This window comes from Gymnoscopelus braueri, assembly GCF_963280865.1.
Source record: "Gymnoscopelus braueri genome assembly, chromosome: 19".
In the NCBI taxonomy this organism is placed as follows: Eukaryota; Metazoa; Chordata; class Actinopteri; order Myctophiformes; family Myctophidae; genus Gymnoscopelus; species Gymnoscopelus braueri.
Genome location: NC_137621.1, coordinates 36,438,107 through 36,461,908, shown reverse-complemented (window position 1 = coordinate 36,461,908; position 23,802 = coordinate 36,438,107). Strand labels below are relative to the sequence as shown.

The 23,802-nt window shown below is 41.9% G+C and overlaps 1 protein-coding gene across 1 annotated transcript in view; it reads right to left on the bottom strand.

Annotated features, from left to right (window-relative positions):
* The window catches only part of syne2b (spectrin repeat containing, nuclear envelope 2b), a 188,590-nt gene that overhangs the window by 145,113 nt on the left and 19,675 nt on the right, over positions 1 to 23,802 (bottom strand). The window contains exons 3-22 of the mRNA XM_080414797.1: positions 23,044 to 23,105; positions 19,586 to 19,681; positions 18,730 to 18,807; positions 18,473 to 18,565; positions 17,875 to 18,083; positions 13,824 to 14,023; positions 12,903 to 13,003; positions 12,539 to 12,628; positions 10,364 to 10,432; positions 8,357 to 8,470; positions 7,883 to 8,020; positions 6,972 to 7,136; positions 6,695 to 6,807; positions 6,252 to 6,420; positions 5,680 to 5,776; positions 4,761 to 4,960; positions 3,043 to 3,207; positions 1,366 to 1,506; positions 1,033 to 1,134; positions 420 to 593 (exon numbers count right to left, since the gene is read on the bottom strand). Of these exons, the coding sequence (XP_080270923.1) occupies positions 420 to 593; positions 1,033 to 1,134; positions 1,366 to 1,506; positions 3,043 to 3,207; positions 4,761 to 4,960; positions 5,680 to 5,776; positions 6,252 to 6,420; positions 6,695 to 6,807; positions 6,972 to 7,136; positions 7,883 to 8,020; positions 8,357 to 8,470; positions 10,364 to 10,432; positions 12,539 to 12,628; positions 12,903 to 13,003; positions 13,824 to 14,023; positions 17,875 to 18,083; positions 18,473 to 18,565; positions 18,730 to 18,807; positions 19,586 to 19,681; positions 23,044 to 23,105 (2,576 nt within the window). The remainder of the gene's footprint in view (positions 1 to 419; positions 594 to 1,032; positions 1,135 to 1,365; positions 1,507 to 3,042; positions 3,208 to 4,760; positions 4,961 to 5,679; positions 5,777 to 6,251; positions 6,421 to 6,694; positions 6,808 to 6,971; positions 7,137 to 7,882; positions 8,021 to 8,356; positions 8,471 to 10,363; positions 10,433 to 12,538; positions 12,629 to 12,902; positions 13,004 to 13,823; positions 14,024 to 17,874; positions 18,084 to 18,472; positions 18,566 to 18,729; positions 18,808 to 19,585; positions 19,682 to 23,043; positions 23,106 to 23,802) is intronic.

Here is a 23,802-nt window from a genome sequence, read left to right as displayed (position 1 = left end):
TGGCAGAAGAGGAGAGATCCTTGGCACTTGTGCTTTCGTACAGGCTGAGTACAGGCACCCCCCAAAATAATCATATTTGAACTGGGGACCCCCCATTTTGTTTGACTCCGTTCCACAGAGAAATATTGTGAAAATAGCAGATCTACAAGCTCACAACGCCTCGTGTTGCGAGCCATTGTGAGCTTGCTGGCTATTTTCCAAATTTGTACCTCTTTCTTATACTATTTGACAATTTGGCCAATGTTTTATAGTATAGTTTGTTGATTACTTGTGATGCAGTAATGGTCTTTTTTCTTTTTGTATTAAAAAGGTCTTAAAAGTCCTTAAATTGTCACTTCACTGTCATCTGGGGACCGCCGCCAAAATCAGGGGGGTCGGGTCCCGACCCACAGGTTGAGAACCACTGCTCTAGAGCATACCCTGGCTCGTGGGTCCTGTCCCCTCTGTCTTCGTTCTGCAGCTTTGAGGTACGGGTAGAGCTCCCTGGCTTCAGCCTCCCAGTGGAGGAGCTCCGCCAGACGACTCTCCAGACATGACACGCCGTGCTGCAGCTCTGTACACACCTGCTCTGCCTCCAACAGTGTCTGCATCACCTAGAGAAATGAGACATGGGTAGAAATACATACAAATGTCATGTGTAAATGATGGTTGTTTGGATGGCAAGCACTTTGGCTTCAGCACTTTGGCTTCAATCCTGCAATCGCTCAACATATTAACATGACTTGTTGCCATCTTACCGTGTGCTTTTTTTATGGTTTTCAGTAGAGCAAGAAAAAAAACATGATTCATTCTCTTGGAGCTATTATAATCAAAGGTCTACTTTTTTGTGTCATTCTAGACAGGCACTGTTGTCTTATCCTCATTACTTTTCATTAAAAAGTAAACAAACAGACAAAAATGTAAAGAAAAAAGAAAACTCAACTCTTTAACCAAGTTCAGAACAGGAATCAGGTAAGTTGGATGTCTCCTCTATAGTTTTATCTATATGGTTATTATAGACAGAAGTAGAGGAGAGAATAGATGTGTCCCTACCTCAGGCATGGCCAACTTCAGCTTGTGTAACTGGTCTGCTGAACATTCTGGAGAAGGAGACACGGCATCTAGGTCCACTTCCTTCACCTTCCTCATCATGAACTAGACAGCAGAGAGACACATGGAGTCAGAGGAAATCACAGACTTTACCAGAGATATGTATGTACGGTGTGTGTGTGTGTATATATACAATATATATATATATATATAATCCTTTGTAACCCTCTACTTTCATGCTCTTGGTCCCAATCCCAAGTGTTCTGATAACCATAGACATTAAAGTAACATCTAACTTATCTTCATGCAATAAAAGTTCCACTCTGTCAAATTCACCTGTATTCTCTTCCTGTAGGTGCGCAGGGGTCCTGACATGGCCTCTACAGGCTCCGTGAGGATTTGAGTAGCTTCTCTGATCAGAGCCTGGGGGTCATGAGGTCTGGTTTCGGCTCCTTCACCGGGCTCAGCCACGACATCCTGGGGGAGCACAAGACATGAGACAAGAGTACATTTTTAAAATACACTACATCCATTTAAGAAAAATCACCTGACATTCCATCATCAGTTACTGATTTCATAACATGGAGGAATGAATGTTTGGTATTTATATTTGCTTTATATTGTATCATGTACAATGAAATAAAACATTTTTGCAAGTTTAGTTGTATCCACTAAGAGGCCAAAAACGTACACCACTAGTCTTCTATGATAATTATATATGCCTATTTACTACTATACAGTACATAAGATTTATGTACTGTAAGTAAAGATTACACAATCTTTTAATGATCGCATCACCACAAACAAAAACAAAGGTGGAGCACTGGAGGCTCATCCCTTGATTAAGAGCAGCCGTGAGAGTCATTTTAAACAAAAAGACTGATTCAAATGTCACAGATCATGATGTACGGTACATGGTGAGGGAAAAAAAACCTAACCATGAGAACTGGGGCAAAGGGTAACTCCAAATCTGTGTTTGTGTTCAGCTGTTTTGTGTATGCTCCCAGATGGGTGGGGTTTCCCACAGAGGACAACACAAGGAGTGCCATAAGATTTTGTCAATCACAGCAGAGTTAATCTTTTAATCCTGTTTCTTGAACAGATTAAACAATGTACTGTAACAATAACAGCAGTGAAAATGTACAGCCAGTCTTGCGTGTCTAGATGCAAGACTGGGCCTGGCCGTATACTTTCTTTACCACTTTCAAAATGCATGACACCCACAGACAGTACTCACTCTTTAAAGGAGTAGTTCACCCAAAAAATTGCGTATTTTCTATCAATTACACACCCCATGAAGCATTGAATTCATGGATATTTTTGGGCGGTGAAACCGCCCCTATATGTGAGGTTTGGATATTTGCACACCAAATCCTGCACTGTGATTGGCCACAAATGTACCCCCCTAACCCTGCACCGTGATTGGCCAATCACAGTCTATTCAGGACTGTGATTGGCTAGGGAAACATGACACATGTGCATAGCCCTATAAATAGGACCATAACTTAAAAAAAAACATAAATGTGTTTTTTTTTTGTTATGGTTTCTTCCATCACTTCTTCCATCACTGTGATGACCACTGTGACCACACCGCCCACTTCACACTGGGTGTGATGTTTTTGTTTTTATCGCATTCCTGAGCCAATAATTTGATGACCGGCGGAAAGATGCTAATGTATCTGGTAGGAGACTCAAAAAGTCTCCTTTGAGTCTCCTACCGGAGAGACTTTATTGGCTTAGGTGGCTGACATGGTTGTATGCGACAAAAACAAAAAAATCTCCATGAATTCAATGCTTCATGGGGTGTGTAATTGATAGAAAATAAGTAATTTTTGGAATGAACTACTCCTTTAAAGGACAGACCACAATACAACATGTACAGTCTATTATTGTCCAAATACATACATTTGTGAAAGCATTGCTTACTGGGCATCACCACAAAGTATCCTTATTACAGTATATGGCAATAAAGTGTTCAGTAAAGCGATTAGAGGGAAGGTGGAGGTGACTTACAATTGTGGTTCTCTTGACAAACTCAGCCCAGTGTATGTTGAGCCTACGTAGCTCCTCAGACAGGTTCCTGCTGGTTTGGGGGTCTGTGACTTCAACCAGGAAGCTCCCCACCTCCTTGAGATGAGCATGGCGGGAGCTCCACTCAGATGTAATGCTAGACGAAACCTGGACAACACAATGGATAAGCCTGTTTTATCAAGAGAGAAGATACAGTATACTGTATGTGCGTATGTGTGTATGTGTGTGCGCGCATGTGCGGATGCATGTTTTTTCCCATGCCACAAACAACCTTGTGGTTGGGAAAAAGTGGGTAGGGTCTCTAAGGCGTTGATTTCTTAGTGGCTAACTGATCCCAGGGTGTGGGGGGGGGGGGCATCAGAGCCTATGTGGTACGTGCCTTACTCACTCGACCCCTTTGAGAGAAACTTTGAATGTAGAATGTAGGAGGAACAGAATGCCATCTTCCACTAACAAATGCCAGAGGCCACCTCTTGAGAGCACAACAACAGAGGCAACAGCATCACTGGACTGAACTGAAACTACAAGGGAAGCTAGCAGGCCTCAGAAGTGTTCTCTAATATTCCAGCTAACACTGATGTTGCTGTTGTCAATGACATCTTAGATTACAATTATCAGATATCTTAGAAGTGTTGGTTCAAGAGGTCTTTGGCTGTACTTGTTTTGACTACAGTACATTGGACAGATCATCTATTATTTGATGACTTTTAATTGTACATAGGGGCAGGTATAATAAGATTTATCTTCTTCCTGCTCCTTTTCATTTGTGGAATATGTAAAAAAAAAGGGGGAAAAAGTAAATGAATGTAATCAAGTAAAACCATAAATGAAATAAATAAAGATGAAATGAAATGAAATGGTCTAAATAAAGCCTTATTGAAGGCTTCATTATGAAGTCAAACTTATTTGTGTACAGTACAGCATTTGTATCCATGTTATTGGTCTCTAATTTCATTCTTGGAATTAACTATTTGGAACGTATTGTTCTGCTGGTGTGAATGATGAACCTATACCGCACCTACATTTCGCTACTTGTACCTGTATGAGTAAGTGACAAATACCATACATCCTTCTTGATTCTTAAACATTCATGCGTGTCTGACTCTGGTGAAGTGACAGTAGATTTTTTTTTTTTAAAGTAGGCAATAGGCTTTTCCCTAGCCTGTGTGTGTGTGTGTGTGTGTGTGTGTGTGTGTGTGTGGGTGTGTGTGTGTGTGTGTGTGTGTGTGTGTGTGTGTGTGTGTGTGTGTGTGTGTGTGTGTGTGTGTTAGGGATGGCCAAATGGAGACATTTTATTAACCGGTTACCGTTAGGCCTTACCGATTAATTAATCGATAACCGTTAAGAAAAGAATTGTGTAAAAAAAAAAAGACTGAACTGAAATGAACTCTGCAGCCGCACTGAGGCGCTCCAACACAAACAATACCAATACAAAGACGAGGAAGAAGAAGAATAAAGTGGAAGTTACGTGTGGTTGCAGGTGTAGACTTTAAAAAAAAACAATTAAAAAACATTTTTGGCAAAAAAAAAATATATATATATATATCCTTTTGAATTCTGCCACTCCTGTGTCCTGTCTGCTTTCTTGTATTTGAGTCCTCTAGTCCAATGGTTCCTACAGGACTCCTTGGGGGGACTCCAGGGGCTCCCCAGGAAAATGAGTTGATAAAGCGCGTGTGTGTGTGTGTGTGTGTGTGTACCTCAGGTCTCTGTCCATGGTTGTGTGTAGCAGCGCCCTGCTCCAGCCAGGCCTGCAGAGAGCTGACACAGTCACTGTAGGAATCCCAGGCAGACAGAACTCTACCCATAGTGCTTTTCACCGTAGACACTCCCTCCAGAACCAGAGCTATCTCTTCCTCCAGCTCTCTCACCTGGCAACTGACATGGTTGTAGTCTGCAGCTGTACAGACAGGCAGACAGACAGTAAGTCAGGATATGTATCTAAGTTTATAACCATATTAATACTACAGTAAATACATTACTTAGAAGATATGTTCATCTTTTATTTAATTACCGACCAAACCAATCAATGAATGGTAAATTGCTCAATCACCTGGCACATCCATCTTAATCCATTTGTTTATCTATCCATGAACAGTATTAGGTGCTGTAGGTGATGTTTTTTGGTTAAAACAAAAACTCTTTTGTTGTTGTTAAAATATAATAGTATAGTAGTATAGTATAATAGTAATCATTGCTATAGAGTGTTTAGTCAATACCTATCAGTTTCAATTTCATTTTCCAATTTGTCTGCTCAGTTATCAGTTGCAATTTCACTCGTTTATCCTGTGTCCTGTATGAGGTTACTCTCCTGACTGGATGAAATTGGTATCCCGACCTGAAATTTTGTTTTGTGTTACTGTGTACTAAAGAGATGAAGAGACAGGAGACCCCTGTTACTGAACAAACACTTGATAGCAATGATTACTATGGTAATATAGAGCTATTTCACACTTATTTAACAAAAACATATCACTTACACCCCCTTTGTACACCCCTCTCTGTAACAACTCAGTCCTCAAGAGTTATCAACTTTGTGTCTTTTTCAAGTGAATTAGATAAGAATGCAGAAGGTTTAACTGGAGAGCATGTGTTGTCTACCAGTCCAACTGAACCTACCCAGTGCAGATTTACTGGTGTATTTCTCAGAGATAAGTTTTAGTTTATGGAGAGCTGACTCCAACAGGGAGGGGAGTTCCTGTTTATCCACAAGCTCCTGTAACAAAATATAATGACAACATTCAGACAAGATATGGCAGACATATACTAATGACAAAGAGAAGAGGAACCACAGTTTACTCATATCTGGTAATGATGGGGTATGGTATATGTGCAGTCTGCAATGGCTGGGTTGTATTCTTGCATCATCATACTGGAGTATGTGTCATACTCCATTGTGACTCTGTCACTTCTAGATATACTATAACTTGACTTGAACTCAACAAACTTAACAGCATCTTAACTTATCTGCTTCATGCATTGGTCAAATTAGTTCTACTGCAGAATACATCACCTTCATACACTGACAAATAAGAATCATGATTTCACAAATCCAGGAGGAGCTCAAAACAAACTTGAGATATTGTCTTCTTGACACCAGCACAATTCTGACATGGGATTTACACTCCCTGCCACAGGGGTTGAACATACAGTATGACCTTTTCATGTATGAAACGGTCTCTCCAACTTACATGCCACTCTTGCAGCAGGACCCGCACCGCCTCCTGGGAGATGTAGGGTCTCTTCCAGACACGGAGCTTGGTCCTGATCTGGCCCAGCAGGTCCAGCGCGGTGTGCCGATGCTCGTGGTACTCCAGTTTAATCCCATGGTACTTGGCTGTCACCCTCACACTGGTGAACCTGGTGGAGAGAAACACACAGAAGAGCAGTAAGTAAACACAAAATACCTCTCCATTCCACTTACTTTCCCTATGAAAGCCAAAGAGCAGCAAGGCTATTATCATTAACAAAAACTAAATATACCCCAAAAAGAAGGGAAAAACAATACTTGCAAGTTGACGGAAAATACCACTATCTGGTCATATTCTGTTGATCCCCGACCGGGGAACTTTTGTCTTTTCATGTCCTCCAACAAGAGGAAAACAGAGAGGAAGCCAGTCAGTCAATCACCCACCTCCTCTTCATCTCCTCCAGTTTGTCAATGGGAACCAGCATGTTTCCAAACTCATCCATGTTCTGGAACATCTGGAAGGTTTTCATATGCTGAGGCATCTCCTCCATGCAGATCTAGAAGGAAAGACAGACAGACAGACAGACAGACAGACAGACAGACAGACAGACAGACAGATAGGCAGTGTATTGAGACAGACAATAACACAGGTAGCTTCACATGCAGCTTGCAGTGGTGTATTTAGTTGTATAAAAGAGGACTGTATGTTCGAGATGGGTACCTTAAGCAGCTCCTGTTTCTCTCTGGCCTCATCTGCAGCCCTGCCGTGGTTCTGAGGGTCTCCCTCCTCCTCAGACAGAGCCTGCTCAGCCCTCTGCAGCCAACTGCCGACCACATCCAGAGGAGCCGGCAGACTCATGTCCAACTCTACCTTATACTCACGCAGCTGAGACAGATACACACACACACACACACACACACACACACACACACACACACACACACACACACACACACACACACACACACACACACACACACACACACACACACACACACACACACACACAAATGCACGCAAGCAAGCACGCACGGACGCACACATACACAAACACGAGGATGGATAGACAGACAGACAGAGATACATTTAAACATACTGTAAGCAAGAAGATAGAAAGACAGATGTAAAGAGCCATAGAATTAACCACTCTTAAACCCTATATACTAATACTACACTTCCGGGGTCTCCTAGGCGTATATACATGGCCACAAGGGTGATACCAAATGAAAGGGTTATACCAAAATCTCATTGCCAAAAATAGCAGTTGTACAAGCTCCCTACGCGTTGTGATCTTGTAAAACTGCTATTTTGATATGCCCAGAATAGAGACGTTACGGTTCATGTGGTCAACAAGTGACAGGGCAACTGATTCACAATTGATTGACAATTTAAATGTCCAAAGTAATGCAATACATTTGTTTTATGTAGTTTATGCTTCATCATAGGAGAGTGCAGTCAGACAGTAAGCTGAGGGCGCAGAGCGGGAAGATACCTATCTTCCCTGAATCAAACTGTGGATGCTGTGCAATATCCAGTCATCTATCCAGTGCACCCCTTGCAAAATGTAACTATGAAATAGAACCCAAAACACCAAAATGTTCAATCTTTCACAGGTTTGCGGTAGAACAGACCTTTTCAGCCAGGGCGTCCCATGCCTCTCTGAGGGCTCTCTGCTCCTGGCTGAGTTTGGGGGTTCGCCTCATCGCCGTTAGCAGGGGCATGACGGGACGACGCTGCTCATTAAAGGACACCACAAAGGTCTGGAACACCTGAAGACACACACACACACACACACACAGAGTTGGTCATCTCAATTAACCACTTAAACCCTACAGTATTATACTTAGTGGACCAGGGTCCCCCAAGGCCTCTATATCAAGTCTGCTCACTTTCTTTTTTATCTCTATACCAAATTGCTTCAGCTCTGGTCCTGGGGGAAACTGACTACTGCAAATGTTCTATTCTACAAGGAAATCAATTAAATGCTATCTGGTGTCCCAGGTTTAAATGATCCCCTCATTTAAAAGAAGCACTGCTCAGGGGCACAGGGCCCAGAGATATAAAAGCTTAAAGGGAAATAGTGTCAATGTTTCCATCACACATACGTGGTATCTCTCAGCGTAGCTCTCTCCCTCTGTGGAGTCCCATCCCTCAAGCAGTTCCTCATATGCCTGCAGCAGCCAACATGTGACTTCCTGTGCCTTCTGACTGGGTGTTGCCTGGCAAAATGGCATATAAAGAACAGTTAATGGCATTAACATTTTGCACTACAGAATCTGTTATTTGTAAACAAAGTAATATTCATTCATTCATGCATGCATGCATGCAATCAATCGTATGCAAGGGACATTGTTAAAGTTAGTTATGATGAGCAATGGAGGTGGAATATTAATCTACTTGGCTCATTTCTACTAATGTAGATGAGATAATTGAGTGTCCCACTTTGTTTCTTAAGAGAAGTTGTTGCTTTGTATCATTGGTGCAGCTGTCTACTGAGTTTGACTGTTAGTGTAGAGTAAAAAGACAAGTTGTGGTGTGTTCTCTCACTGCAGTACGTTCATGCCTCCAGGTAGAACTTTGTCTTTCATCTTACTAGTTCTCCAACTTCCCCCTCTAAGCAATGGTACAAATAACGTAGGCTGGTTATGTGAAGATTGCGCCCGGGGTTTCATTCTTTCATTTGGTTCATTCAATACGTTGCCTGTACCCACACTGAGGTTTTGGGACCATTTATGTATGTTAGAATTCTAATAGAACTATGGCTGTGAATTGAACTGAATATTTTTTAGGGAAGAGTTGCTGAACGAGTCCAAGCCTGCAAGTGTATCCTGACATATCAATCACGCAGAGATTTCAAGGACACCTAAATGGACTGAAAATGTCCTGGCAGGACATTTTCATTATGTACACATGTAAAAATTTTAGCCTTGCTAAAAAAACATTTCATCCTTTTCAAAACAAATATGCACTTCAGTCTGTTTCTATTGTTACCCTTCTACTAAGTATAATTGAGGGTATTTTCTGGTTAGCGCAACTTTCTTGTTTGCTCTTGGTGACTACTGTAGCTCGGCCCGTTTGGAGTCTATAAAGAGACATACGTGAAGAGTATACTGACACGGTGTTGACATGTTCAGTTCACTGGTGGTTCTCAACAGAGAAACCTCCAGCATTTTAGAGAGTATACAGCCCACTTTAGTATGATACTGTAGGTACTTAGGGTGCTACTATCTATGGTATTTAGTATGCCGAGTCCTTAGTGTGTTAAGGCCTTAGTTGCCTGGGTGCTTAGTGCGGCCAGTTTATGAATATTTCCCCATTTAACTTAACATGGTACATTAATCTAGATGTCTTTTCCATTTCACGTAGATTCTTACCTACGGCGGCTGCTACTAATGGTGTCAACACCTCTGATATTACATACACAGTAAAATCCTCAGTGTTCATTTAAGTCTGAGAGTGTACACATGTAACCAAAGGCACCCAAAGGGTCCATTTAGGTTACATCTATTCACTCTCTGAGTTACAAATGGATAAATTACCGTGTATGTATGTCTCAGAGGCATATGCAAAAATCCCTGCATTTCCCCTGAAATATACAAGTAATGAATAAAATGCAAATAAGGAAATGAATAATGTGCATTTTAAATAGACTTCTAATGAAGCAGAGGTGGATTTAGTTTAAGGGTGCTTTTGGGAAACCCATTTCATATCAACAGCACTGTAAACCTGTGAGTGGGTGAATGGAAGCAGCTGCTTAGATGAACGTAGAGCTTGACAGTTTATCAGAACCTCGTGGAGTTGGCCCTGACCCAAAGTTCTCACACAATCAGCCTGGTTTGGGTTGAGGTTAGGTTTTCAGAAGCACAACTTTATCATTCAGTATGTGAAAAACTACGAACGGTAATTTGGAGTCTGTTTAATATTTTGGGAAAAGTAATTAGTCCTTGGACTCAATTCAGTTAAGAAAGAATAAAGAAAGAACGAATATTCTGGGCAAAACGTTTTCCATGTTCAAGCTCTAGTTTTTGCGTAGCAATGCAGTTGTCTGCTTTTAGTGCTATTAAACACAGAGCAGCTCAAGCCTTAAGAACAGAAAGTTTGGAGTTGTTTACCACTGCAGCTCTGGTGGGCTCAGCACTACTGTAAGCGGTTCTGATAGTTTGGGACTGGAGCAGGTGGGCCTGACCAGAGAACACATACAGTAAGATCACACACGTGCGGGTGCATGTGCATACAGTATGCACATGGATCCATACAAAAACATGTGCACATTGTGCAGACTATGGCATATTTTTGACCCTATCCATCCGCCATAGCACTGATACACACACACACACACACACACACACACACACACACACACACACAACACACAACACACACACACACACACACACACACACACACACACACACACACACACACACACACACACACAGTAAAGAGCCTAAGTACGATCATGTGTTTTGTATACAAGCCAGGGTAGGCAACTGTCACTGTACTGGCAGTTCTGAGGAAGAACCCACAAGTCTAAAACACAGATTCCTACAGTATATGTTTCTTTAAAAAGAAGCATCAGAATTTGTGTCTGTTGTTAGTTACTCTTCATGCTTCTACTTAGTACAAACCACTTCATATGCCCATAGCTGGAGTTGCGACAGGCATAAATATCAGCACTGTTGGAAAAGACCTGTATGAGATCTTGTATGAGCAATAAATGGTCTCATAGGCAGAAATGCTAACAGGACGTGATTTCTCTGTAGCAGAAACTGAAAATCTCATGCAAACCTTTGGATTGTCGTCAGAAAGGGGTTTAATTTCAGATGACTAAAAACCCTAAGCTTAATTTTAAGTTTCACTACAGCAAGCTCAATTTGAAGGTTATGTAATGTGTTTATGATGTAACTAAACAAGGTGACAGCTGTAGCGTCTTTGAAACACATGATCAAACTGGCAGAGAAGTTCATATGAGGTTTCTATGTGACTCCTAAACTATTCTGTACATCTGAACATAGGGGAACTGTGGTTATCTTGGTAACTACTCTATTTTAGTAGAGTTCATTTCACGTGGTCGTAAAATGCTCGGCCTATTGTCTAGACTCTATTGTGTATTTATTGTTCATCATTCAAAATGTCTACAATATGGCTAGTGGCTACATTGTCATATTGAATCTGTAATTTCATTTAATCTGTAACTTTGCTAGTGGCTAGTGAGGTGAAGGCTATCACTTTTCTCACATGCTGGGTATGTATTGTGAACCAAATCTCTTAATTTCTTTAACACTTTACCAAACCCCCCCTCCAATATTATTATCTGTAAGGGTGGAAACTAAAACGGACACTCGAGATGACTAGCCTGGGATCATTTGGTATGAGTGATGTGGCGTGAGTTTGCAAGCTGGAAGACTGTTGACAGAAATGACTGCCATGAGGCCTCTCCTGGTTGCCATTCATCATTTTGAAAGAACACACCCTGTCATTCATGAATTTGGAGAACAAGACCAACTCGTCCTGCACTGCGTGATCTGCCCTGTCCAGTAATCAACCTATTAATTACCCAAGTAGATTTGGCTCTGAAGACCTGAATGGTTTACTAAACAGAGACCTGGCTGTGCTAGTATGACTCTTCAATGAGAAAAAGTAAAACAAACATCAGTTTGAGGGAGGTGTGGCATTTCAATGAGTTTAAATTATGGTGTGTCTAAACGGTGATAATGCTTTATGAGTCATCAATGCTGTTGTCTTACAAGACAAGAACACCCTGGTATTGTTCAAACCACAGTGGGCCAATGGCAGGTAGGAGTAGTTCCGTGGCTAGCTAGTGGAAGCCGAGGTGTTGCCGTGAGTGTCAAGAGATGAGAAGGATTCCGGTCAGGTGTTAATGTGAATGAACAGATCTGATCGGGTCTTGTGATGTTATGCATGTTTCTCAAAATGTGAAGGAAGGAGAGTGAAGTGAAAAAATTAAGAATAAAGAAACAAACAAAGAGATTGAAGGGGTATTTCACATTAAAACACTGCTGAGGTAATTTAACATCTACATTCTGTGTGCACCCCAGACACCCCAGTTGCTTGATTCAATATTTAGATATTTTTTCATTTTATCAGACAAGAAAGAAAGAAAGAAACTTGGACAAAAAGATGGATAGACAGACACCGCCACATATTGTAGATACACAGACAGATCAATAATGTCAAAAGAGACTAATACAAATAATTTAGGTGCAGGGTAAATTAGGAATGAGAAGTGAACAAGAGAGAGGTGGACAGAGAGTCAACAGGTCTACCTGACGCAGAGGAGAGGCAGAGATTGCAGGCGTGTAGTGAATAGGCAGGTTGATGGGAGAGGAACTTTTAGAAGGAGTGGGACTCAGGAACTGTGTCGGAAGAGAAGAGAAGAGAAGAGAAGAGAAGAGAAGAGAAGAGAAGAGAAGAGAAGAGAAGAGAAGAGAAGAGAAGAGAAGAGAAGAGAAGAGAAGAGAAGAGAAGAGAAGAGAAGAGAAGAGAAGAGAAGAGAAGAGAAGAGAAGAGAAGAGAAGAGAAGAGAAGAGAAGAGAAGAGAAATACAGGATTATTTTTAAATATTAAGGAGACAACAGTAGATAAAGTGGAAGCAGGAGTGGCTGAAAGCAAAGAGACTGGTACACAGACCTGCATGTCCTCCTCTGGTAAAGGCAGGTCTCTGGAATACTGCAGGAACTGGGCCACGTACGTCATGATGGACTTCTCATCCGGGTCGCGAACATCCACATCTGCATCCAAATCACAAGCCTCCATAATCCACCTCACACCATAGAGACTAAATCGCCCACTGCAATAGGCTAGGACAGTTCCTGCTTCAAGCCAGTGCTATAACAGATTAGGCTAATCATTTTTGGTACCTGGTGAGAGTTTCACCAAACCTTCCGAGGACCATTAAACAAGTACAGTTTCAGACACCCTGTTGATCATGTGAGGAAATAAAGTGTCTAACAGGAATAACTGAGACAAACAAGCGAGTGTTTCATATGAAATCAGAGCAACAGCCAAGCGAGTCAGCAGTCTGTCAGAGCATTATCCCCTCTCACCCTGGGGCATGCTGTGTAGAACACAGTCACAACAGTCTGCTAAACTGTGAACATGACATATCGCTGCTAGGGCAGAAGATCACATACAAAAGATACGGGATGACCAGGGATGACATATTGAGCCAGATTCTAACCTATGACACAAGAACTATAGGTCTGTGTCTACATGGTACACACAGAAAAATTGTGGTTCTCAAATCCAGTCTTCAGGACCCCTGGTACTGCTGGTTTTCCATCCTACCGGGCCTAACTAGAACCCGATAAGACAGCTAGAACTACAAAAACACCAGGTGAATGACCAGATCAGGCCTAACTACTTCCTGATTATAGGGCTAGAACAGTGGTTTTCAGCCTTTTTCATATCAAGGTCCACTGGCTGAGAACCACTGAGCTAGAATACCAAGGCCTTGAAGGACCTTACATTAATTACATTAGAAATAATAATTTACTCTACTTGTTATTTACATGCTACGGTGTCAGAATGTGAACAAACTAAGTGGCGTACCGTCGGGTTCCAGCAGTCTGGGGATCCGTAGCTCTCTCTCGGCAGTGCGAAAGGCCTCCTCCAGGTTCTGCTTGTTGGATCTGGTCCTGGCCTTGGAGAGGTCCACCAGGTCTGGCCGTAGGGCATAGAGGATGGCCAGGAACACTACCCCGCTCCTCCAACTGGCCTTAAAGTCCTTCACATTCAGAGTACAGCCGGCCCTGAAGATGGAGAGACAGGTCAGAGAATTACACTGATGTATTAGTACTACTGCTGGTAGTTGTATAATGCCATAATGCTGTAATGTTAGATCTAATATCTGGAAACTTCATCAGTTCTAACAATACCCTATGAGTGGAGCTCTGATCTCAAGTACACTTGTACTCAGTGTTGGGCTATATTACTTAGGAGAGTAATATGTTACTTATTACTTATTACTCCTTTGAAAAGTAATACTATTATATTACTTATTACTTGGAATCAAGAGTAATATATTACGTATTACTTTATATTACTTTCCCCGCGGAATTGGAGCAATAATTATCCTTACAGGAACAACATCAATCTGAACTGCACACACTGGCTGCAGCCTCTCAAAAACTGAAACAATAAAGTAAACTTTTTGAACATTTCTTAACCTTTTCAACATATCTGACTTACACCAGTCAATATTAATTAGCCAAAATGCAAGGGGGGGAGGAGAGAGGAGAGGAGATATAGAGCAGTGGTTCAAACTCTTTCATGTCACCCCCATTTCAAAATATATGCCAGGGACCCCCATAAGAGAAGATTTTTTTACGGCTCTAGCAGTGATTCTCAACCATTTTAATTTCAAGGACCCCCAGTTTGACATGCATTAGGCTACAGAGCCCCATTTAATGGCATTTCTATAATTTGGACCGCAATTTATATTGTAAAATCTATGTCAATTTAACTCCATGTGTACACTCTCAGAGTTACAGACCCATAAGGGTCCATGTAACAGAGAAGACCTCTGTTACTAATGTTTGGCACTTTATAGTATTTTGCACAGTTGTATTTTGCACATGATTTTATTATTGAATGATTATCATGAGGGGCAAGTGCAATGTGAAATGTATGAGTGCAAGAGAGAGGGTAATGCTAAGTCCTGATTGAAAAGCTTAACATGTACCAAGTGGTTCTGTGGCCAGTGTAATTGGGCTGAACCAAGTCAGAATGGCAGAGGGGGGTTGTGATATACATTTGTAGTTGTTGATATTGTGGTGGTGTATTGTTGTAGTAGTGTGAAGAACTTATTTGCATTTGTTGTTCATTGAAGTTTTAAGATAATTGATGTGGGTTATGTATTTATTGTATGGCTAGTTATGTATATATGCTAGATAGAAAACACCCCTTGACATGGTGCAGTCCAAGCTCATTTGCCCAGCTGGCTATAAAAGGCTGCCAGTAGAGAGCTGTGAGAGGAGAGACAAACACCACCATGCCAAGGGTGCTGTACAGATTATCCATATATGCCAATGGTGATGAATAAATACACCTTCGGGTTAAACCCTACTCCAGGCCTCTGTACTGCTTCCAGCCGCAAATCGGACATTCTCACAAATGGTGTCAGAAGTGGGATCCCATGTCACAGTACCGAGGCCATGATAGAAAGAGTGAAGAAGAAAACGAGCAGGAGTCATCAGATGCCAGAGTCAACTCATCAGCTGACCCAGGAGCCATGCCAGCGGCGAATCCAGGGGGAAGGCGCGAGGAGTGTGGAGAGATGGGGAGGTCTGTTGTCCGGACGCGGGCAGACAGAGACAAGCCCATGGAGGGAGTCCTCGTGTCGGGAGTGGAGACCGAAGCGTATGCAGTACCTGCTTCAGCAGTTCCACCTGCCGATCGGCAAGATGAGGAGAGACTCTGATGAGGAAACCAGGGTGACCAGGGGTGCCAGACCCCAGAGAGAGCCACAAGTGGATCTCCCGATGTGTTTTAATGGACATTAAGGACAATGAACTACAACAAAGTGACGGTGAATGACAACTACAACGAGGTGTGAAGATGTCTCCCAGAGCCTCTACCAAGCCCATGCTGATTGAGGAGCTTGGAGAGGGGGGGAAAGGGTGCGACCGTGCGAGTGTCCCATAGCCTGCTCCAAGTGACAGAGGATTGAGGAACTTGGAGAGGAGAGGGAAAATGTTGCGACTGAGTCTCCTGTGACCTTCCAAGGCATCCATGAGGATTGAGGAGCTTGGAGAGGGGGAGGGTAATGTAACAGAGAAGACCTCTGTTACTAATGTTTGGCACTTTATAGTATTTTGCACAGTTGTATTTTGCACATGATTTTATTATTGAATGATTATCATGAGGGGCAAGTGCAATGTGAAATGTATGAGTGCAAGAGAGAGGGTAATGCTAAGTCCTGATTGAAAAGCTTAACATGTACCAAGTGGTTCTGTGGCCAGTGTAATTGGGCTGAACCAAGTCAGAATGGCAGAGGGGGGTTGTGATATACATTTGTAGTTGTTGATATTGTGGTGGTGTATTGTTGTAGTAGTGTGAAGAACTTATTTGCATTTGTTGTTCATTGAAGTTTTAAGATAATTGATGTGGGTTATGTATTTATTGTATGGCTAGTTATGTATATATGCTAGATAGAAAACACCCCTTGACATGGTGCAGTCCAAGCTCATTTGCCCAGCTGGCTATAAAAGGCTGCCAGTAGAGAGCTGTGAGAGGAGAGACAAACACCACCATGCCAAGGGTGCTGTACAGATTATCCATATATGCCAATGGTGATGAATAAATACACCTTCGGGTTAAACCCTACTCCAGGCCTCTGTACTGCTTCCAGCCGCAAATCGGACATTCTCACAGTCCATTTGGTGCCTAATCTATCATTTAGCTGGGGACCCCCTGGAACTCCCTCAAGGACCCCTGGGGGTCCCCGGACCCCACTTTGAGAACCAATGATATAGAGGAGAGAAGAGGAGAGGAGAGGAGAGGAACACTGTTTCCTCTCCTCATCAGCAGTTCGTTTCCCCGACCACCAGACAAGTGACGCAGGGGGACTTCTGAAAGGGCCATGCCGAAAATAGGTTGCTTTATTCGGATACAATGCGTGTCACTGCCTGCCCCTGCCGGTTCTCTGAATTTTTATTTTTAAATAGGCTCTGTCATGATTAATTGACCATATATATGAAGTTAAACAACTAAATTCTATCCGAATGATATCTTATAAGTAAATTCCGTGCCTCAAAATAGAAGTTTGAGAGCTTTTTGAACGGCGGAGAAATACACGACGCGGCGGTCGCATACGGGTCATGCGCTACGTCATAACTGTGCGCAGGCTGCGTGCTAAAAAGAACTGATCTGCAAGCTAAAAAGCATCTCAGTTGACGTAGGTTGATAGCTTGTAGATCTACTCTATTTTTGCATGATGCAACAACTTGCCTCTACGAGAGACGGAGAGTACATACATATTAAATGAATGAATGAGCAAAATAAATGACGCTCGTCATCAGTAACGAGTAACGAGGCCTTTTTTGTCGGAGTAATATGGTATTATATTACTGTTTTGGCAGAATAATACCTTACTTTACTCGTTACTGGGAAAAGTAATAATATTACAGTAATTTATTATTAATTCGTTACTACCCAACACTGCTTGTGCTGTATATTTAACACATTCAAACAGGGAACTCATCTCTGTCATTTAAAAATGTATTTGGCTATTCAAGATTAGCAGATATACAAGCTCATAGCGCAGAACCGAGTTCCGTGCTATGAGCTTGTAGATCTGCTATTTGTGAAAATGTGTGCAAATCTTTGAATATATATTTTTTTAACATTTGTCAAATATTTTGTTCCAAGGACCCCCAGAAGCAAAGATTTGAGTTACAAATGTTTGCTTGAAAATATATATATTCAAATATTTGCAAAAACGATTAAACAAGTTCATAGAGCGGCACTATGAACTTGTATATCTGCTATTTTTTTATATCCCAAAAAAATCTAAAAATGACACAGTCAGATGCTTTCCTGGTCTAAATGGGTTAAAGCATTGTTATGGATCTATCTGTAAGCTCAGCCAGGGGGTACGTACTTATGACACTGTTCTCTGACCCAGAGAAGCAGGGCTTTCTTGGCGGAGATCTTGAAGCGGTTGTGTAGTGGGGAGTTCCGCGGAGGGAGGGAGCTACTGCTGGCTGAGTGGCTGGACAACGTGGAGGTGGAGCGACTGTCCAGACTGGCCAGGGACTCCATGGACGATTGACGGGAGCTGAATGACAGACTACTGGCCAGCTCCTCAATCTGCAAAAACAACGCAAGGGTACACGGTCAAATCCTCAGTGTTCATTTAACTCTGAGAGTAAACAAACTCAAATGTCAATTTCATTACAGGTGTACCCCCTCCCTGAGTTACAAAAACATTTACACAGGATTTTACTGAGTACCGTTTCCATTTCATGGAATTAATGTTACTGGCTAAGATTTGAGTTTTAGGCATTTAGCGGATGTTTAATACACAGACACTACTGCGTGAAAACCCTTTTAATAAACATTTGTTTTTTGCATTCTCTGGAACATTTTGTGTGTGACTTTAAGGTTGTATGAAATTCTTTCATAACCGAATAATGTTTAATACCTGAGAAACACCGAACAAACACAGCAAACTCTCTCTTGTGTTCTTTGAATCTTACATGATATTGTAGAATGATGGTCCATATGAGTCCCAGGATGATGGAGGGCTTACCATCGATGATGTCGGGAATGTTAATGTTGACTAGCTTAATCTGGGAAGAGGAAATTTTTTTTCTTACCAGGAAGACTAAAATGAATAGGAAAAGATTGCACATGGACTGAATGCACACACACACACACACACACACACACACACACACACACACACACACACACACACACACACACACACACACACACACCAATTGTCCCTTACCGATTTCTTCTTTAAGAAGGACAGAGCTGTCTCAATGTTGCTCCTATGTTGAAACATACCTCTGCCTCTCTCACGACCCTGGAAGAAACATAAATATGATACACACTAGCCTGTATCCGTCCTTATTTATGACTCAACAGATCATCCAAGCCGTTCCTCTTGGGAACAGAAGTGCAGTACTCCAACATGGGTCCACTATTAACGATTACACACATAGCTAGTGTAGGTTTTACACTCTTACACTATTAATTAATCTGCAACAAATATTAATGCCACTTGCAAACAATACTTATTTTATACGTTGGCTATTAAAAAATAGGAGCTTGTAGATTTTTGAAAGATCGTGAACATTTGTGCAAATCTTTGAAATATATTTTTGTAATATTTGTAACTCAAATCTTGGCTTCTAAGGGGGTCCCTGGAACTAAATATTTTACAAATGTTTGCTTTAAATATACATATATATTCAAAGATTTGCACACATTCTCAAGATTTTTCAAAAATAGCAGATCTACAAGCTTGTAGCGCGGAACTCGGTGCCGAGCTATGAGCTTGTATATCTGCTATTTTTGAATGCCAAAGAAATCTAAAAATGACACAGATGCGTTCCTGGATTGAATGGGTTAAATATTTGAAGAGATAAAAGTGTCATCCCTTCCAGCCCCTATGCAGCTTCAGGTGAATCATTGAGCTCCATCCCCTCACTACTCTACGTGTCTGGTTAAGGTTTCAGTAGCGCACAGGGCCAGTGGAATCAATTGGATGAAAGAACAGATGCTATGTTTAGTGCCGGGCTGAGCTGAGCTGAGCTGAGAGGGACTGGGCTGAGAAAGACGGACAAGACAGACAGACTTACCATTCGCTGCCCACTCATCACCTCCAACAGATCCAGCAGCCTAGAGCCGTCACGAAAGTCATTGAACAGGTCCCGCACCATGCATGATGGCTTCCTCTGTCACAACACACACACACACACAGTAGTATAAATGACACTGTAACTCGCAAAGGGACTAGTTTCTCCAACATAAGGACAGTGAAGTTCAAATGTTTACATATTGATAGGTGATTCAAAAACTGAATGGGTAAAACATACAAAAATAAGTACAACAACCCCTACTGTGTAATATTTGCAGGTACGTGAAAGGTTTTCACTGGCTTTATTATGTACTAGATTAGTCCTATATTGCGCTGATCAGAGCAATGGTCACAGAGTTATGGCCATCTGAAACGTGTGGCCCCTGGTGCGCCTATTCTCATGGCAGACCCCTGATCAGTGTTTGTGCCAAGTTCGGTGCGGATTGGAGCAATGGTGCGCTTCGCAAGTCCGGATGTTACATTTGTGACGTCCACCCACCGTCGACCCATTAGGCTATATTTATATAAGATGCCATTCCCTGAGAGTTCGACACACTGTACAGTGTACTGTATGACACACAACATGTGCAATGTGTATGTAATAATATTACATGTTGAACTCAAGTGCTCCTCGGAGCACAGGTCTTCGCCAGGTCAGGTAGGTTTTTGTGGGCCAGCAATCAGGATGGAATATATATAAAATAATTAGTTTAGCAAAAATCGGCCTCCTGGTGGCGCTATAACTGGTCAATGTGAAAAGGGTGGCATTTCTTCCTCTGCCTAGTGGGAATGTGCGTGCAAAGTTTCACGGGCCATTCCTGCAAACTTTAGATGCCAATCTTAGCCAGTCAGGATGGAATACGAAAATCTGACAGATCCGTGTTGATCACAGACATGCAGACGGACGGACAAGGTGCAAAACATAGTCTCTGCCTGGCGGAGACAAATATGAGTTTCCATTACTGTGTGAACTCTAATGTGAACAGGCCACAGCTGGTACGTAATTCTCCCCACCATCCAGTTGGCTCTAGTTTGTTGGCTGACGCTCACAGACCAAACATGCATAACTAGGTTGTTTAGATCCCGCCTACTGTATCTGATCATTTACACTCACACATACATGAACACAAACTAGCTGTTTCCGTGTCCGCTGTAGACCGGATATGCAAATTGCAAAGCGAATTGGACAGCGTTTCAAACACGGTCCAAAAAACGTCCCATAAACATTTTCTTTATCGGACATGGCCAGTATAGCATTCTGACTAAACACACTATGTCATACATGTGTTTAGTAATGTAAACACTAAACAAGATGGCAGCTTCTGCAAAACTGAGCTAGCCCTTTGATTGGCTGGCCGAGTGAGGAACAGCGCCACATATTTACCATAGAGATATATATATACAGTGGCCGAACACAGTATCGCATCCCTAGTTAGATCCCATATGCTGCGTAGTTGTTATCTATGCCATATTCTGAGAGGACATGGGAAGCCATTGGCGAGCCCTCATTCTAGGCCAGCCAATGAGGAAAAAGTGACTGAAAGTGATGAAAAAGTGAAAAGCTGATAAAAAAAGAAAAATCAGGACTACTAATCATGCTCAAAGCATGTGCAAAACAACCAGACTAAGCATGATGAACCATAATTGTGCAATCCTCACAGCATCCGTAGTTGTGATGTGGGTGCAGTAGTGATAGTGGTGCAGGTTACTGGTTCTCAAAGTGGGGTCCGAGGACTCCCATAGGGCCCCTGAGGGGGTTTCAGGGAGTCCCAAGCTATATAATGATTGATAAGAACCAAATGGGCCCTCATGACTCTATCACTCCAAGAGTGCACAAATGGAACCAAAAGGACCCTTCCAATGCCCTGATCAGCGAGTCCCTGGTGCGATTCCCTGTCGGCCGGACCATTTGCTGAATATCATTCCCCTACTCTCATTCCACATTTCCTGTCTCTCTCTCCACTGTCACTGTCAAAAAAAAATAAGTCAATAAAAGATTCCTGAAAACATAACTTTAAAAAACTGGGGGTCCATGCCATGGCCTAATGCATATTAAACTGGGGGTCCTTGACATTAAGAAAAGTTGAGAACCACCGGTGTAGTGTAGGGGGCGGGGGTTGGCCGTCTGTCGCTGTCTGTCTGCTTGCTGTGAACCTTGCTCCTCCAGACTATATTTACACAACACTGCACCTCCCCCCAGTGATCCCACCCACCCCTGCCAAACCCCCCGTCACATGTACAGCTGACCTCTGGAATGAGCAACAGAGAGACTCACTGCCAAGCAGTGTCCTGTCCACTACTGCACATGGTGACTGTCTGAAGGACATGGCATCACCATCACAACAATGTCCATGCATGTGAAACATGACCCATGGAAAACTGCACAGTGCTCATATATCAGTTATCCAGTACAAGAATGAGTACAGAAAAGCGGAGAAATGCTTAGTATAAATAAATATAACAGAAAAAATAAATGGCAACATATATACATGTGAAAGTAAGCAAACCAAAAATAACACCAAAGCTGTGCAGACTTAGATAGAAGTCAAATTAAAACAGCTAAACGCACAGCATAGTGCACAGCATAGTGGTACAAGAGGTACTGAGAACTGCAAGAAAGTAATCTTGCAGTTAAAATTGTGGACAAACTCACAAAAACTTTACAAGGATTTTTCATTCAAGATGGCATGAGCAGTGGTGTAAAGTAACTAAGTACATCTGCTCAAGTACTGTACTTAGGTAACATTTTTAGGTACTTTTACTTTTTTGCTCAGGCTGTGCCTTTCTTTCAGCCACTAAGCAAAACAAACACTCAGCTTGAGTGTTCAAAACACATCACTCATGCCAGCTGGAATTAAAGATATTTCATTGCATAGAATGTTTGGGCCTGAGTGTGTGATTAATACCCCCAAAATGTTGTGGCTTAATTTAACTCTGTGTTATTAACCTTGAAACAACAACCATGTGCTCAACCTTATGTCTAAACCCCCACTTCTTCAGACTCAATCCTAGTTACTTTGTAGCATGTCCTTGTTATCTTAGCATTCTAATGCCTTACCAAGTGTTCATGGCACTTCCTCTGACCTTTCACTTTATAAGTTGCTCTAGAATAGGTGATTATGAAGTGAGATTTCTCCAATTTGGTGCAGTAAAAATGTTACCATATGTTTACAAGTGATAGAATATGACCATCTCACATGGTTTGAAAAGAAAAGGTGAAGTGACCTACTGAGGTTGTTTAGTGAAAGGTCAAAGTTCAGAGAAATGTATATGTGTTGATAATATTTTTAATTATAACACCAGCACCACCATTACACTATTAATGTCACACACCTCCTAAAAGCAGCTTGCGCAACCCAGGGGGTGCACGCACCACAGTTTGGGAATCCCTGTTCTACATAAAGAGCAATGAATGTCTACATTGTAAACTGTGTCACCCTGTACTGATGATGCGCTCACCTTGGACAGCTGAGCGTTCACCCAGTTAGTGAAGGTTCTCTTCTGAATCTGCTCCTGTTCCACTGTTGAAAGAAGAGAAAACAAATCAGATTTGTACACATGCAAAACAAAAAAGTGAATTCACATTTGTGCTTGGTGCCAAATTCAAATCGGAACTCTTGAGGAGGTGACGGAGTAATCATTATTTTACTTGTCTCTTCCTGTTTATCTACTTCTCCAGTTGAAGTACTGACTGAAGTGGGTTTAAGTGAAATACTGGAGCTTTCCCCTGAATTCACTCTTCAGTTTCATGGAAATACCAAGTGACCCTAATGCTTTGAACACCCACAGCCACAGTGTGAGCTGCTAAACATTCACAAACTCATCTTTCATCTTTAAAGCTTTATTTACTATAGTTTCCAACTTTTCACCCACGGATGGAAATCAAAACCCCCTCAAGGTTGACAACCACTTTTGTTGTCTGAACAAGTAAAAATGTACAACAGCAATGAACCATGCACAACAACAGCATTGGACGTAAAACTAAAACATGTATGTACACTGAAAATAAAGCTTATAAAAGAGAATTCATTCATTTATCAGGCAACTTGCAAACTTCTTCACTTTTATATCATTAGCCAAGCCCCCACTCACCATTGTTATGCTTGATTTATATTTGGTTGTTTGCCATGTGTTGCGCAGAGAAAATAGCAAATATATGAGCTCACATCACGTCGCAACGTTATGTGCTTCTGGATCTACCATTTTCAGTTCGTTACA